The following is an 18,679-nucleotide window of genomic DNA, read 5'->3' as shown; positions in this document are numbered from 1 at the left end:
CAAAGTCCTGAACAAAAAAATCTGTTCACATGACAGTATTGTTCATGCTCTAAAACCCACACATCATGATAGTTTCTCTTCCTGCTAACATGACTGGTGCCTATTTTTTCCTTTCACTTCACCATTAAATTGAGTTTTTATAGTCATGAAGCTGGGCATTAGGAAATCTCCAACCTCCTGTGACTCTGCAAAGGAAATCCATATAAAACCAGCCCCCTGGAAAAGTTACCCACAGAGCGGGACATTCCCTTTGGCCCCTGAATGCCACTGCTGTGACCATCGCCTTATGATGATTACACGCCCCCTCTCTCTGGGCTGGATGGGATCAGGCATTTACATGGCATGTTAGTACGCTTTCTGGACAAGACCTCCAATAGTTCTTCACTGTAGAGCCACCTTCCCCTGAATCTACAGAGAGACATCTTGCTTTTAATTCACACACAGTTCCTGACGCACATAATCCCCTCTGTTGGTGCAAGTGAGACCAGCTGTCTTGGAGTTTTTGCTCAGTGGCCTCACACACTGTACAGACAATCCGATATCCCCTAGGCTCTTGCTACAGATTTGTTTTGTGTTATAGTAGCCTGGTTGTGCTAGTTGCCAGCCTGTTCCAGAAGTGCTGTGTCTTCACTCTGGTGTCAGCCGTCACTGAGATGTTTAAGATGAAGGTGAGGATGTTCACTTTTCCAGTGTTTATCATCCCTGCCCAGTGATGCTGTTCAGTGGGGATGGCAGATGCCTCCAGTGCCACTTTGTCACGAGAAGATCCCCCACTGGGCCCTGCAGCATTGCATCACACTTCTCTGTCCCCCATGTTGACCTGGATAGAGCTAGACTGCTCAGTGTGGACCACGTGAAGGTGGCAATACCTTTAAAGCCCAGGTACACCAACTGGGAAAGAGCCTGATCCACCAGCCCTTCAGTTATGGCAGATCCTGGAAGGCGGAGTCAGACACAGATACAGTGAACTGTGTTCTTCCTAGTTTTAGATTATTTGGTTCCCGGGAAGCTTATACTGCCATCCTCCTTTGTCCTGTTCAGAAAAATCGAAACTTAGAAGGCTTTGGTACTCATACCACCGGTGGAGTTTACTCCCTGTTTTTGCCACCACACTGTCCGTATGTCCTCCTTTTGGTGACAGTCCCATAAACTTCCTTTGATGAGCTGACACTCGTCTGTTGGAGCAGTCGTGGTGGGATTGTCAATCAAGATATTGGCCTGCCCCACCCCCACCCCACCAAAATTGTTGTGAACTGCCTGGTCTCAGTCACACGGACTGTCTCCCTGGAATTTGAATCATGGATGAAGGGACACCAGGACAGAGACAAATGAGAGCTGATTCATCTTGATGGTGACAACTCAAGGAAGCTGTGCCTTGGACCCCCGTTGCTACTTGGGCTCGCATATTTGCCCGGGAGCTGCCTTTCTGATATATTTCCTTCCTGGTGAGGGTAGCTGTAGTGGGTGTGTGCTGCCAGCACCTTAAAACGCTAACTGATACACCATCCAGAGGTAGCCCCTGTAAGGTGTTTAAGTATATGGTTCCAGGGGACATAATGGATTTTATTTGTCCCCAGATGCAGACTAGTTTCTCTTCTTGTGATCCCAGAGGAAACTGTGTGTTGCTCCCTTCCTGTACCAGATAAGGTGGCTGGCTGTGTGTCCTCCTGGTGAGGTCCTGGGGGCTCCACTTGTACCATGTCATGTCTCCTGCGAACTCTGTCATCAGTGTGAGGGATAGACTGAGAGACTGGAGAATTAGAAGGAAAAACCCACTAGGACACCTGTACAGTAGCCCAGAGGAGCAATGACAGGGGATGTGAGCTAAGGCTGAGGAGCACATAGGATATAAAAATGTTTAAAAAATGAGTAAGTCTGTCAACTTGTTCTTACACAAGGTCTTGAATCCAGTAATATGATTGGTTTAGCCATTAAAATTTCATGCAAACTAAACAACATATCTCCATGGAAAAATGAGACAAAACTTTTGTTTTATCCTCAACACTACTTTGACAGCTCATCAGATATGTGATCAGGATCTAAATTTCTTAGCCCTAAATCTAGGCTTTGTTTCATTTATTTAAAGTTCCCTTTAAAATGAAACTTTAAATACAATATAAAAAGTCCACCCATGGCCTATTTTATAGGCAATGCTTTAAGCAGGAAAAAAAAATGAGCAGATGAAAAGTTATCATTCACTATGTGGAGATTTCCTATAACATTTCTTTCCTTTTCTGGTGTTAGCGTGAATCCATACACAGTACTGGAAATCTTCTATTCATTCATTTTCAAGTGATTATCCCTATTTGTGTAAAATTATATTGTCAAAAATATGGGCCATTCCTACTGAAAGTTATTTGGAAATCTTTTGGATAAATATGCAGAAAATTTCCTCCCCCATCACCCACCTTATTATGAAGTTAAATGTAAGCTTCAGCTGTTGTCAAATGCATTTGACAACTCGTGATTCTTTCATAATTCATTTCTCTGAAAAACAGGCTTAACCGTATTGCAGAATAAATCTTGTCTAACGGAAGAGCTGGTTCCTCACAGGTGTTTGCTACCGACCTGGACAGTGGGCTAAACGGCCTCATAGAGTATTCTATTCTCTCTGGCAACCAAGAAGAAACATTCCAGATGGACGCGCTGAGCGGTGTGATCACGACAAGTGCCATTCTGGATTATGAGCTGGCCAGCTCCTACAGGTTTGTCCAGGACTCATATCCACTGGGTCAACTATTCTGCCTGGTTCCTGACATCACTGGCTCTGGGCATGACTTTCTGTCATGTCACCTTAGTTGGAAAATGTGTTTTCCCTTTGATCCAACTTATGATCACCCTTTTTGATACATTAAAATAATCTTAGGAATTATTTGTATTTGGTAATAGTGATTACAATAGAAGAACTTTAAGGTCCCTTCTTGTTCTAAGATTGTGTGAATTTGTGACGTTATTAAATACTAAAGAGGGACATTAAAAAGATAATGTTTGTGAGATGCCTACTGAACTAGTGAGCTCTCTGCAAATGTCTGTTGCTATTGTTTTTAAAAGCAGTGAAGACTGTGTGACATTTCTCTTTTTAAAGTTGTGTGTATAAGCACAACCTTGTCATCGGAGTCCTTATATCTGTATCGTGTTCTGATAAAAATGATCTTATTAAGAGCACACATTTTTTTTTTTTTTGTCTTTTTTCGTGACCGGTAAGGGGATCGCAACCCTTGGCTTGGTGTCGCCCGCACTGCGCTCAGCCAGTGAGCGCACCGGCCAGTCCTATATAGGATCCGAACCCACGGCAGGAGCGCTGCTGTGCTCCCAGCGCCGCACTCTCCCGAGTGTGCCACGGGGCCGGCCCCAAGAGCACACATTTAACGTGTGAACTTTGTGTCTAGAATCCAAGATATGATAGCCTTTCACAGTATTCCATAAAGGAGAGAGTAATAGTCTGACAGGTCTCCTAGGTACAAGGGTACATCAAAAAGTTCATGGAAAAATAGAATTAAAATACAATACAAACCCTTTCATGAACTTTTTAAAGTACCTTCATATTTTAAAGGATCAGTGCTACAAAAGTCTAGACTTACATGCAGAGATATTTATGGCATCACAATCTATAAAAGACAAAGAGTCTAAGAAATGTAGAATGTCCACAAATGGGGACTGCTTAAAGAACGATGTCACCATCCTTCCCTGTAGTACCAGGAAACTCGTTTTTTTTTTTTAAAAAGTGGTATGTCTGTATGTGCTGATGAGGACAGAGCTCTAGGACATGTGGCTAAGAGAAGGAAGTACACTGCAGTGTTTACACAGCGTGCCTATTTGAGGAAAAGCACGCCATATACTTAGAGCACTTCTGGAAGAAAACTCGAGAAACGGTCAAACTTATTTGCCTCTGGAGAAGAGGTCAGGCCGCCTGTGGTCAGAGAGAGGCTTGGCTTTCTTACTGTGCATGTTAGTAATGCTTTCTATTTGCGTCGTGTTTTTGTATGTTTTTTCAAAAGGCCGTGCACATGATGGTATCTCACTTAATCACAACCACCTCAGGAGGACCTTAAAGTGGGCATTTTCTTATTTAATGATAAGGCAGCAGACATACAGTGGCTTTTTCAGGGTCTCAGAGCAACTTAAGGATCAAACTTAAATCTGTACCCAGGTACTCTGATTCTTCACCATTCCAGCTACAGAGCAGACCTCTTGTTTAAGGAAAACACGGGATACAAAAGAATGTTAAGTGTCAGTATTCTCCCGTGCCAGACTGCTATCACGTTTTATGGAGAAAGTACGACATATTCATGTGGTTAAGCAATGAGAGCAGATTAAAATGGAATCTGTTACTGGATGGATTGGATTAATTAACCTCTGAAAAACCTCCCAACTCTAAAAGCTTGATTAAGTGTTTAGTTTTTTAAATATATTACAAAATATTGCTTCAAAAGTATTTTGAAAGATTTAGACATTACCCTGTATTAGTTATTGGGAATTTTTTCAGTAATATTTTAGCATAATTAATTGTAATGATAGTTATTGTATAAATATGTTAAAGCCTATTCCCGCTACATCGATTCAACAGTAATTTTAAGCATGACGCTTTTCTTCCCCTCTCCATGACGACTGCAGGTAAATCCCAGTCTAGTTGCTATTTGAGTGATTACAAATTCAGAGATTATTGAAGGTCTCCTATGCTCTAGGGACTAAGCATTTTCTGATCATAATGACTTTCTGTTGCATTGTTCCTCTCACTTAATGAAGCCTAATTGACAATTAAATCTAACTTCTTTTAACTTTTTCCTATTTGCGTCAGAGTTTCTATGTTCACAACATTTAAATTGGTCCTAATATTTAAAAGTGCCTCTCTCCAATTCCCCATGAAGAATTTAACTCAAGGCTGGGAGAAGCAGGAACTGAGACAAAGACACACACTGACAACCACACTCAAACACACGTACACATGCACACACACACACTGTCTCCAGCATCACCAAGGCAAGGAAATATTTTAAACCTCCTGCCTCCCTGGGCTCTCCCCACACTCACTCACAACCCCTGCCTGTGGTGTGGCTTCTAATCCTCTTTAATACTTCCCTTGATATTTAAAGTAGTGAGAAATATAGGGTGATTTTTTTCCCTAGTCTTCTACACCTTCAGTGAATGCTTTGGAAATGGTGTCATCTAGCTTTCAACTTTTCTTTACTTTTAAAGTATTGCTATTTTGACTGATAGAGGAAAATATTCTCAATTCTAGCCCTTTGTTTTAAAATATAAAATGAGGGGGAGTAGGGGAAAGTGTCAGTTACAATTCTTCTAAATATAAATGTATGAAATAATTTTTAGTTTTCATATTAAGCCTCATATAAAAAAATTCAGGGGAAAGATAATGATAAATTGTAAAACAGGCATTAAGTTCTGTTTGACTGATATTTCTGAATTTATAAAAACTATTTACCAAGCACCACGCTGGGGATACAAAGACAAATGAAATAGTCTTTGTTCTCGGGGAGCTTGAGAATCAAGTCCCAGTAAAACCCATGGCAGGCAGCATATTAATAATCACAATAGTTGCCATTTATGGAATTCCATTTATGGAATATGGAATTTATTTTCTAACTGAATTCTTGTAATTGACATGATTTACAGAATGAAGACATTGAAACTCAAAGAGGTAAAGTGGTTGGACCAAGAACGCGAAGCTAGTAAATGGTAGAATGTGGTTCTAGCCCACTGAGTGGTCGCAGCAGCGCTTCCTATTGCATCATGTGAACGAATCTTAAGAGTACAGACATGTAGGTTTACAAAGACAAAACAGAAAAAAACTACAAAATTAACATGATGTTAACCAGCAAGCCCCAGCTTATAATTGTGAAATAATGCATGTTTAAATGTTAGCATGTAAAAATAGAATTTGAACCACTGCTTTCTGCTTCTTGACTTATAACTGATGTGAAGCTACTTATCGTTGTAAAAATTGGTAATTGGTAGCCACATAGGCCTTGTAACACTCTAGGGCCAAGATGTTTAGTCTTTTGAGGGAGTTTAAATAAAAATGAGCAAAATATCCAAGCAACTAAGATTTCATTTAAGTGTGAAAAAATTCAATTTCTGTAGAATAAATATTAAAGGTGAAAGAGCAGTTATTGCCAGGAGAAATGCTGAACTCACAATGTACTCTCTATTATGACTGTGAGAGAAATTTTAAAAGCAGCTATATAGACAAGGTGAGAAGCAGGCTGGGATGTTAATTATCTTTTCCAAAATACACAACTTAGAAGTGTCAAGCAGAGCTAGGATTCTAATTACAGTCTGTTCACTGTCCAAGGAAAAGTGAAAAGCATTCCAGGCAACAGGCATGAGAAAAGACGTGGATATGTGAAAGTGTTTGGTCTGATTGGAGGTAACAAGTAGTCCAGTACACCTGAAAAGCAGCTAGGTGTAGGGCAATAGAAGATGCTGACAGGCAAGTTTTGAAGGACTTCATATGCCATGTAGTAGAAACTGTACTTTATTTTGTGGAGTACATAAAAGTACAAGCAGTTGTTGCTTTGCCCCCCATGGATTTGTCACCCACTTCCCCTGGGTGATGGAGCTGCAAAGGATTACTCAAAGCCCATCTCTTCTGAGCAGTGAGAAGACCCGAAGTGGTTAACTTCCCCAGAACCCTCCAGCAAGAGGCATCCCTTCCTTGGGAAATTAACCCCGAACTGGGGTTTTCTTTCTGCATTTATTCTTCAGCCCAGGAAGTTACAGCAAGAGACATAGTTGGGGTTGTAGCTTAATAATATAGGCTGCTAACTTTCAGTGAAACAAGTCAGATGACATTCCATTAGACAATTAAGTGATCCACCAACAAAAGCTTGATCTTAGCAAACATTCCTTCTTACAGCAATTTCCCAGCATCTTATATAACAACCAGTAACTAGTGTGTCCTTGAGCCAGCAACCTTGCTGTGCCACAAATCTTTATCTTACACCAGAGACTTTATAGCCTGAGGAAAATTTTCTGTCTTCCACAAGGTCAATATTTGAAACTGCAAGGCTTTGGAAAACCAGGCCCTGTGAAGTACATATGCTGTATAGTATATTCCACAAGCATTTGGATGAAAATTCCCATCATTAATTTTTAAAGACATCTGGTACGAATGTATTGCAGGACAGAGAACCAGCATCAGGCAGAGCAGTGAACCTAGACAACAGCTATGAAAATTGTGTTACATGAATGATACGGCAGGGACAGAAGGAGGGGACATACTTAAAAGTTGATTGAGATACGGAATTATAGGAACTTGGAGATCATTTGAATTTATTGAATGAGGAAGGAGATAGAAAATAGTTCTGCAATTACTACGTAGGAAAGGCAGGAAGAGAAATAAATGGGAATTATAATTTTTATTCCATGCATTTTGAGTTTGAAGGGACAGAACAGGAGCAAAAGTGAAGATATCCCATAGGCAATTTGAAAATAATGATTTGAAGCTCAGGAAGGGGATCTCCATTCAACTTTTAAATTTGGGAGTTATCCAGGGAAGAGGTATAAAATGGAATTACCTAAAGAGAATATGTACAATGAAAATGGCAGTGAGGGGTGATGAATTATCACCATCCAAGAGCCAGGCAGAGAAATAAGAACTGCAAACTAGACTCAAGGAATAGAAAGATCCAGGAAAAGATGGTGTCATGGAGATGGTGTCAAGGGAAGAGGTTGGACTGCATAAAAGAACAAGGCTTTGAAATGTGTTTGGATTAGAATCTCCAAAAGTTTTCCTTATTGTAAGGAGTTTGCAATGAATAAGCTTGTCTCAAATTGTTTTCTAACAAGATAACTTACCCAGTATTATAGTTGTAGGTTAATTACTACAAACCTGTTAATTTAAAACTTAAGTCAACAGATTGATTTTCAGTAACAAAAACACTCTACTGATTAAGCGAGCAAATTTTCTATAACAATTTTCTATATACAGTTTTCTATAACAAATATAGATTACAAACACCACAAGTTTGGGGAGAGCAAATAACAAATACTTCATTGCTACTAGTTATTATCTTAGAGAGTTTGTGTAAACTTCAAAGAAAGGAACTGTAATTAAACTTAAATGAAACTTTTGCCTCATTTGGTTAGTGTCCCAATGGTTCTTTTTGTTCATTTTCCTGCTGTGGTCACCAGAATGAAAATATTCTCTAACCTTGTATCCTTCTGTTCATGACCAAAGGCCAAAGTACTAGCATGATACTTGTAGTTTTCAAAGACATGGTAGGATCATTTCCTCTGAAGCCTTCTCAGTGAATATCATTGTGACCTGGAATTTCTTTTCATTTCAAAGGAGACTGAGTAAGCATTTGAACATTTGTCATGTTTATGTCCACAACTGGAAGGAGACCTTTGTCTGGTGATCAGGAAGTTCTTGATAAATTTCCCAAAGGAGATCAACTAAAGTGATGATCAGAAAGCAGATTATAGTGAGTTGAGGAGTGACTAAAATAAGCAGCAGATACAATTTTGATGGACTACTTTTCTTTTGGGGCTATGTCATGTTAAAAGGAAGGAATGCCATATGGTGGTTACCTAGTAGAATTCAGGCTTGAGAGTAGGGTATGTTTTTAGGATTATCTCGACTTGAGTATGTCTAGGCAGAAAGGAAATAACCCATTGAAAAACAAACATTAAAGATTTTAATCTACGTACATTTTCTTAAATTAATTTTTTATTGTTATCCAAGTAACATACATTTTAAAGAAATGAAATAGTATAGTAGACTATCAACAGGCTTTGATGAAAGTCAGCAACCATTGACTTAACACTAAAGCCCTCCAGAAGCACCACTGACTTAACACTACAAAACCCTCCAGAAGCACCACTGACTTAACACTAAAGACCTCCAGAAGCAGGCACCTTTAACTGATTTTCTCTATTATGAATACCATTATGTCTTAATTTATAGTTTCAAACATATCTCAACTTCCTATTGTAGTAGATGTGGATTTAACACCCCTACCTTCTCACACTCCAATTTTCTCTTTATATTCATCTCACTATTTTCCATTTCAACAATAATCATTTTTACATTATATGACTATATATTTATTTATAGCCAAGTCATTCTATAAGATTCTATTTCTTTTCATTCACTCCCCCACCCAGCCCCTCAGAATTAATGATTAGCTTTCCTCGTTGTTTACCCGATTCTCTATATCCACCTACTGAATTCCTTGTAAGTGTTCTTTCTGTCTGCTCTGTCATCCCACCCATCTTTTTCCCCCCAAAGCCTCTCATATCAAATATGCTATCAAGTCCTCTTTTTTTCTTGGACACCTGGTTCATGCTGCTTTCAGCCCTCCTGACCTAGCCTGAACGGTTTGGTTCACTAAGCCTACTACCAACCTAATGTCCCATGACTTTGGTTTATTGCTGCACTAGGAAGGGCCCATGGTTTCCAGATCCCATGTCCCATGTTTTCTCTTTTTTTAATTTTCTCTTCCAGTAGCTTTGTAGGAAAATTTTCCAGGGAAGTAAATTCTCTGAGTCCTTGCATATATGAAAATGTCTTTATTCTACACTCACATGTGATATATACAATGTGTCTTCAAAAAATTAAACTGCATTATCTTTAATTCTATATTTCCACAAACTTTTTGAAGTACCCTCATACAGTGAATAGTATAGAAACTTTCAGAATTTTAAAGGCATCGCTCAGTTATCCTCTAGAACTCAGCATTGCTATTGAGAAGTCTGATGCCATTCTATTCTTTTCTTATGTTATGATTTTTTCCCCTTTCTCTGTGAAAGTTCTTAGGTTATTCTTCTTATCCAAATGTTGTGATTATATAACTTGATGTAGGTCTATCTTTGCACTGAGTATCAGTGTTCTCTTTTAATAAGGGGACATACTTCTTCTTTTTTTTTTTTTTTTTTTTTTTTTTTCTATTTTTCCGTGTCCGGCAACGGATCGCAACCCTCAGTGTTGCCCCCGTACCGGACCGGGGACCGGCAACGGGATTGCAACCCTCGGTGTTGCTCCCGCGCCTCGCTCAGCCAGTGAGCAGGAACCGTTCTGCATGTGGGATCCGAACCCTTGGGCGGGAGCGCCGCCGTGCTTCCCAAGCGGTGCACTTATCCAGTGCGCCACTGGGCCGGCCCCAAGGGGACATACTTCTTTATATTTCATTGATAATTTCCTCTCCTCTGTTTTTTGGTTTTGTTTTGTTTTGTTTGTTTTGTGCTGTTTCTTTTTCCTGGATCCTATTCAATCAGGTAGGGTCTGGATCGATCCTTTGTTAGTTATATTTTATTTCCTACTTTCCATTTCTTATTTTGTGTGTTGGTTTATTTTTGTTGTTCTGTTTCTCTGGAATATTTCCTTAATTTTAATCTTCTAAACTTTTTTTGTTTTCCAGTTAAAAATCCGGGTTTTTGTTTTGTTTTGTTTTGTTTTACTTCCAAAAGCTCTTCCTTGATCTCTGATCTTTTTCATAGTATCTTGTTCTTCTGATATCACTCCAAGGGCATGAATTAGAATTGTTTTTTTCATTTTCCTTGGTTCCTTTTCCACTTGGTTCCTTTTTTCTCTTTGTCTATTTTGAGCTCTCTTTTGCGTGCTGGAGGTTTTCTGTAAATAATTGATGATCCTTGATTCTGAGGGAGCCAATAGTAAAGTGATTAGAATCTCTGTGTGGGCTAAAGGAGCTTAACTAGCATGCTTCACTCTCAGGTGAATTGGGGAGACATTGACAACTTTGCAGGATGACACGTAAATGGCAGTACACAGAGTTCACTTTTCTTTGGAAGGGGGCTTTCATTTCCCCAGGGAAGGTCCCTCAGTATTACTTACCCTGAGTACGAACAACAGGCATTCTTCTGCCTGGGAGTGAAGAGCAGTGGGCAAGGGGGGCATGATTGTTCTGTATTTTGAGTTTAAAATAATCTTATTTTTAGCTCAATACCTCACCTCACCCTTCGCCATGTCTTGAGCTTCTCCTTGGTCACCTGGGGCAACTCTGCTCCTCACTTATCCTTATCTTCCTCTGAATGCATTTTTAAAGACTATTTTGTAGAGCAGTTTTAAGTTTACAGCAAAATTGAGAGAAAGGCACAGAGGTTTCCCATATACTCCCTCCCCCAACACGTGCATAACCTCCCTCATTTCAACAGCCCCCATCAGAATGGTACATTTGTTAATATCAGTGAAGCTACACATCATCATTGCTCAAATCCATACTTTACATAGGGGTTGAACATTCTGAATGCATTTTAGCCTCTGATTTCCTCTGGCTTGCTCATCTGTAACCACTCCACAATCTGTTTGTATCTTCCAGAAATTACTGATGCTTCTCACCCCTTCCACCGTGAATATTTTCTCCCATTCTCTTTTCGGTCTTATGGACTCATGCCTTATTTCAAAACTTTTTGCTGTCGTCTTGGTGAGATCTCAGAAGGAACAGGAGATAAATTCTGTGTAGTCAGCCTGCTATCTTTAATAAGAACACATTGTTCTTTTTACAGGTGATCCTGATGTTGGCCGATATTTTTATTTTTCTCAGAATTTCAGAAGGAATAGAAAATTTTGGTAGACATTTGAGATGTAGTTATCAGAGAGTTATGAAAAATTCTGTACCAATAATTTTGGTATTTGTTAAGGCCATCAGAAAAGATCCTGCCTGATCAAAGCCTCATTTAAAGGCTAACATGGTAAAAGAAGCTTCCCATGGTTGATAGAGTAGGAAAAATACACTCTGGACTTGGAATGCTTAGAATGGAACTGTTCTGCATCTGCTCAGTTTCATTTATAGTCTCTGCTGATAAGACTGATCAGGGCAACAGTCCTGGAACACGGAGCCAGTTGGACTAGCTACAACCAATAGTTTCACAACAGCTGCCAAAGAGCCATCAATTACAGCTTGAGGTCTCAAAGAAGTGTGTAGAATCTCTGCGGATCTACCTTCATAATTGCTCATTTGTTCTTCAAGCCATTGAGAAAACTTTTTCTTGTCCATTTATCTTGAAACTGAATAATACATTTCCCTGTATGCTAAAGAATCTCCCTTTTTTTTAACCTGACATAGAGACATCACTCAGAACCTCTGAAGTTGTAACATAAGAGAGGTTATGGCTACAATGGAAGAGTTGCTACAACCTTAACTGTCATGTCTTGGCTGAGACATTTTTGCTGTTGTTGTACATATCTGTGGGGTATTTTTTGTTTTTTTTAAATTGGAACATAGTTGATTGTATTTATCTGTAGTATACAGCACTGAATATCAATACCTGTGAGCAATATGTGATGTTCAAATCAGGAGAATTAGTATATTCAACATTATACAATAATAGATTTTCATGGCCCGTGACCAATTCCTCCCTTACCCCCCCTCCCCCTTCCCCACCTCTAATCTCAGTTCTGTTCTCTTCTTTTAAAAGTTCGACATATTATTGTGATTGTTATTTCTTTCTTTCTTTCTTTATCTACTTATTTATTTTTTATTTTACTTTTTTTAGCTCCCACTTATAACTGAGGACATGCAGTATTTCTCTTTCTGTGCCTGGCTTATTTCACTTAACATAATTTTTTCTAAGTTCATCCATGTCGCTGTGAATAGCAATATTTCATTCTTTTTTATGGCAGAGTAGTATTCCATTGTGTAAATTCATCACATTTTCCTTATCTGGTCATCCGACAATGGACATTCAGATTGGTTCCAACTCTTGGTTATTGCAAATAAAGCTACAATAAACATAGGAATGCAGGTTTCCCTTCGACATGATGATTTCCTTTCCTTTGGGTATATACCCAGCAGTGAGATTGCTGGATCATATGGCAGTTCCATCAGTAATTGTTTGACAAACCTCCATACTGTTTTCCATAATGGCTTCACATTATTACTGTCCCACCAACAGTGTAGGAGGTTCCCCTTTTTCCTCATCCTCATCAACATCTGTTATACTCTGTCTTTTTGATAATACTGGATGAGACTTTCAATGAATTTGGGGAGAGGCAGGCAGTAGGGGGAGAAGACAGTATGAGTTGATTATTTTTAGTAAACTATTTCCATGCGTAACTGCTGATGTTCATACTAACAAAATTAACTTTCCACATGGAATTATTCCTAGGCTCCAGAAGTGTGAAATTCACGTGGTTGTTCTACTGGCGTCCCGGTTCTAATAGAGTAGAAGGCACAGCCATGTGCTTCAGGAATAGTCGATAAACAGTGATCATTTGCTATGAAGTGGAATTCAAACCAAGAAAGAGTTGATGCTTATTTTAGATCACTTTTAAATGTAGGGCTGGAAAAATAAAGAACATTTATCAGCTGAGCAAATGATGGAAAAGAAAGTAGAAGTGTGTCAGTTTCTAAGACTCGGTTTCTTAAAACATAGTCTCCACAGCTGGCTAAGGCTAATGCCACTTCTGAAATAAAGTGTCTTCCGACTGACAACTCATTTCATTACTCAGCTGCCCTCCTGGACTTCATAGTGTGTAGAGGGCAGTGACAAGCCAATGATTATAGCCTGGGGTGTGATGTATACACAGTTAGAGAGGAATGTTGAAGGACTATCCTATACTGCAGCACAGCTTTCCAATCGACCAGGACCTGGGCTTGAATCCTGCCTCTGCCAGGTAATACATGTATAACCTTGGGCAAATCTTGAGGAACTAACACTCAACACTTATTAAAGAAAATAAAATAAGGCAGCTGCCTGCCCTCAAGGAACTGACAGGAGAAGCAGACAAATAAATCATTGAGAACAAAGAGTGATGACTGCTGTGGCAGAAGAATGTACAGTGTGCTACGGGCATAGGCAAAGGGGCATCTAAATCAAATGAGAGGTCAGTGAAGACTTCACAGAGATGTGAGCTTTGAAACACCAAGAGGGTGTAGGGACAGGGGTTCTGGGCAGAAACTGGAATACAGAAGATCATATGTACATGCTCAGGGCTTGGACAACCTCTTGTAGACATGGAGAGCCAAGAAATGGTTTTAAATGGGGGGAAAGGGTCAGATTTGCAAATTAGGATTTTTAGATAGAGCAATTGAGCTGTCATGTGGGGGTGGATAGGAGCAGATGAGCCTTGCAGTAGGATGGTTGGTAAGTTATCAATATTCCAGGTGAGAAAGGCTACAATACATATACAGCATTCCAGGTAAAAACAGTGAGGGACTGAGGCTATAGGGACTGACTTGCTCAGGGCTTGCTTGGATTTAGCACTGAAAGTCCCATGTCCCAGGAAACTTTTCAGTCCCAGGAAAAACAGGGTGGTTGGTCACCCGACCTGAGGTTCTGAAGGTAGGGGTAAATTGTACAGGAACACTAATCCAAGTGACATTCAAGAGGGAAAATTGATAAGATTATGATCATTTGGATGTTGGAAGGTTAGTGAGAGAAAGGGAAAAGTTGAAGACTGTAATACGATTTGTAGCTTGGTTGATGGAGAAGCTGGCTGTAGCATCATTCAAGAGAAATTGAATCACTGTGTAAATTCTTCCAGATCACGGACTATTACCTGTACTTTATCTTCCTAGCCAATCATACACCTTTTGTCTGTGTCTTCATCATGGCAGAGTCCTCTCTCAATTCTGTGGTTTTGATTGATTTGCAATCCGAATATGAAAAATGCCAGTAGAAAGAAAATTTTAGTGGCTCTATCTTTTGTAGGTACAGTAAGGTGGAAGTATGTAGCAATATTCAGGCACGGTGTGGCAAGGTGGAAGCAATCTACTTATCCAAAGTACAGGTATTGGTGCTGGTATTTTTTAGGTTGCTCTTAGTAGGAGAGGATTGAATTTTACAGTCTGTCTCTCAGAGTAGTCTGTTTGTTTTTACATTAAAACCTCATGACCCCTGTCAGTTTGCTGGACTTGGTTCTCTAAACACATCAGAAATAAATAGACTTCAGGCTACCATTCTTAGGAAATAAATTTTAAATGATGCCATTTAGAAAAAGCCAGAGAGAAGTTAAAGTAGCCAGTCTGCTCATTTTTAAATTTTCAACTAGATATTTGATATTTATGTTGTTTTTCTATCTCCTGGATGGTGGATAACATTCCTTAATTCTTTCCCAAACCAGCTTGATTGTGCAAGCCACAGACAAAGGAACGCCCAGGCTTTCTGACACAACTATGATCGAGATACAGGTCATTGATATAAATGACAATGCCCCGGCTTTTCTCCCCTCTGAAGCAGTGGAAATTGCAGAAAGTAAGTGTGGCAATTTGGAATGGTGGTTTTGATTCACGTGTATAATATCATTTACCATTTTCTTTCAGCCAGACACTATATTAAGTAAGATACAAATCCTCAACACCTGTGCAAGCGAGATGATTTCCGTTTTCATTTTACATATTAAAAAAATGAATGGTCGTAAGTGAAATATCAAATGTCAAAGGAGTTAAATGTTAAAGCTGAGATTTGCATTCAGATCGGTGGGAGGCCAAGTTCCCTTACTCCAAGTGCCATTCCTCACAGCATCTTTTTATGTACTGACATTTCTTAAAAACTAAAACTATTCCATGAGGAAGCACATTGTGTTGACTTTGATAATCGTGAACCTCTTCTGAGAAGAAGCAATGCTCTTAGACTTACAACTTTGTCGGTCTTTGTGGTATACTAATGACATATAATAAGTGAAATGAAATGGATACTGGTTGCACAAAATCATCATTTTCCCCTAGAGTAACCTAAACTTTAACATTTGTACCACATAAAGATTGAAAATATCATATAAAATATGATTAATTTTCATTGTTTGGGTTTGGAGCTTATACAATGACTCCATAGTCTGTGAACCCAAAGTTGTCCATGGTCAATGGCTGCACTGGTAAAAGCCAACCCAACTCTTCATAGTTGAAGTTGAAAATAGTGGTGGCCCCTCACTTGCCTATCTTCTCTCACTTTTAATACCAAACTCATTCCAAATGTTCCTAACATTTTATCATGTTCACTTTCCAAGCAAATTATACCCACCCCCTCTCACAGAAAGATATATTCCAGAAATCTTGACACATAGGAATATCTACAAATATTATATTCTACAAATAAAAAAAAAAATCTTAAGTTTTGCCTCTCACCTGCTTGATATACTTTCATTTTATTTTATTGATAGTACTGTTCTTAAGCACATGCATTGGTGAGAAAATATGGCAATGTGCCTGGTATAAATATATCACAAGAACAAACTGCATAAATCAAAACATACTGAATAGGGTAAGGTGTGGCTGGTGCACATCAAGAATGTTCAATCCTGACAACTGGAAATTATGAGTCACATGTACTCATACAGTGGAACTATTTTGAGTATCTTGGCTTAGTCTTTCCACCTGTACCATACCTATGAACTTAAAAACAAAGCCCCTTTCATGGGGAGTTTAGACTGGAGAACACATGGTACATGAGGCATTGATCATAATCACCTATTTTCTGCTTTTCTGGTGAATAAATAGTACTAGAGGTTTGTTTTCATCACGAGTACTAAGTGTACTTTGTCTCTCTACAGTCTTGATAATTTTGAGAGTCAGATCAAAGAAAAGGAAGGAGTGTATGTGCCACTTCAAAATAAACAATTTCACGAAAATAAATACAAAGAAATAAGTATGTAATTCTAACGTCAGTATCCAAATATTTTCAAATCTGGCCTACTTTTCAAAATTTTATGTTTCGTATTAATGTTTTGAGTAATACCCTTCTTTCACCCACATCCTCCGTGAATATATAACTTTGATACAGAAACTGTACAGTACAAATAAGTGGCTTAGAAGGTTTCTTGGTCCTGAAATTATGTTATAAGCATATGATGAAAAAATGTAATATAAAAATTGAATATACTCTACCTCCTCAATTCCCCAGGCAGTGGTAAATTTTCACTTTTATTGGGCTTATAAATTCTTCAGTGTTTGTTCAGTTCATAACAGAAATAAGAAATCATGCCAAAAAAGAGCAAATCATGTTGGACTTAAAAATACTTGGATTGAAATATTAAAGAAATGTATTTCAAAGGATGAATTTTAATGGAAGCTGACATTGGTCATGACTGTTTCAGATTCTTTGCCTGGTGTAATTGTGACGCGCGTGTCAGTTCATGATGTGGATTTGAATTCAGCTTTCATCTTCAGTTTCACCAAAGAGAGTAATTCTGGAGCCAAGTTTGCTATTGATCAGAACACTGGAGTAATAGTGTTGGTGAAAACACTAGATTTTGAAGAAGCTACTGAATATGAGCTACTCATCCAAATTTCTGATTCAGTGCACCGCACAGAGGGAGCACTCAGGGTCCGTGTGCTGGACGCCAACGATAACCCGCCACTGTTTTCTCAAGATTTCTATCAGGTAAATTGCTTAAAGAGATGCTGAAACCACAGCCCAAGCTAGACATAATAAGGAAGAATGTGAGCCTTCCATGGTTGACAGACTAATTTAGGCAGACAGTATTCAATGTTTTTAGTGCCTAAGTTAATGCTGTGAGTTTTATATTTAATGTTGTGGAAGCTATGAATATCTGTAGAATTGAATGTCTCATTCAACTCATTTTATTTTTATTTTTTTATTTTTTATTATTATTATTTTTTTTGTCTTTTTCCGTGTCCGGCAACGGATCGCAACCCTCAGTGTCGCCCCCGTACCGGACCGGGACCGGCAACGGGATCGCAACCCTCGGTGTTGCCCCTGCGCCTCGCTCAGCCAGTGAGCGGGAACCGGTCTGTATGTGGGATCCGAACCCTCGGCGGGAGCGCCTCCGCGCTTCCCAAGTGGCGCACTAGCGCACTGCGCCACCGGGCCGGCCCCAACTCATTTTATTAAGTATGTTTGTCATTACATTTTTAGTTTTTAGGATTTGGAGTCCTATTGTTGATAATAATTGGAACTTGACTAAAATTGGCAAAGCCACAGATGAGGTAATAATGTATGGCCCCAACTCATTTTATTAAGTATGTTTGTCATTACATTTTTAGTTTTTAGGATTTGGAGTCCAATTGTTGATAATAATTGGAACTTGACTAAAATTGGCAAAGCCACAGATGAGGTAATAATGTAGTTTGGATTATCTGCAGTTAATTTGGGAAAATATTTTATTTCCTATTCCTATTTTTGGAATGTATTGATCAACATTTTACAGAAACAAATTATGAACAAAACTCTAAGGTGGGAATTTTAGTTTTTGCAGCATAGTATATGTTTATAGAAGCAAGAGCAAAGAAAGCATCTAACTAAGTACATGGAAATGGACTCCAGGACTGTTGAATGTAGCAAATGCAAGATTTAAGTGTAAACACAGGTGAAACTAACCTAAATAATGAGCTTCTGGGAAGGCTTAGTTGAATTATGCAATGTACACAAATGTAATAACACATTCATGGATGTAGTAACTGTCCTCTCCCATGTAGAAATCGTTTTTTATTTTATCTATCTATCTATCTATCTATCTATCTATCTATCTATCTATCTATCTATTTATTACTCATACAAAGCTGATGGTCCCCCCTCCTGCCCATGATGTGGGGGCCAGATTCATACTGGGAGCACACCCATTACCAGAAACTACTTTTGTACCCTTTGTCCCCTTCCAATTATCCCTCAACCTCACTCCCGTTCTCCCTTCCCCCTCTCCCCTCAACTCCAATTTGTAGCCCTAGGAATGTTTCCTCCCTATTGGATCACGGCACTACTGTGGTCTTTCTTTCCTGCCTTCCTTTCTCTCTTAGCTCCCACA

General features: G+C 39.0%; 1 protein-coding gene across 1 annotated transcript in view; it reads left to right on the top strand.

Moving 5' to 3' along the window:
* LOC103601717 (protocadherin-23-like) overlaps positions 1-18,679 on the top strand; it is a 125,042-nt gene that overhangs the window by 94,704 nt on the left and 11,659 nt on the right. The window contains 3 exon segments of the mRNA XM_008586139.1: positions 2,554-2,705; positions 15,044-15,174; positions 17,012-17,298. Of these exon segments, the coding sequence (XP_008584361.1) occupies positions 2,554-2,705; positions 15,044-15,174; positions 17,012-17,298 (570 nt within the window).

Source organism: Galeopterus variegatus, unplaced genomic scaffold (assembly GCF_000696425.1).
Source record: "Galeopterus variegatus unplaced genomic scaffold, G_variegatus-3.0.2 Scaffold3850, whole genome shotgun sequence".
NCBI classification, from domain to species: Eukaryota; Metazoa; Chordata; class Mammalia; order Dermoptera; family Cynocephalidae; genus Galeopterus; species Galeopterus variegatus.
The sequence above is the reverse complement of the archived record's forward strand: the minus strand, read 5'-3'. Positions and strand labels throughout refer to the sequence as shown.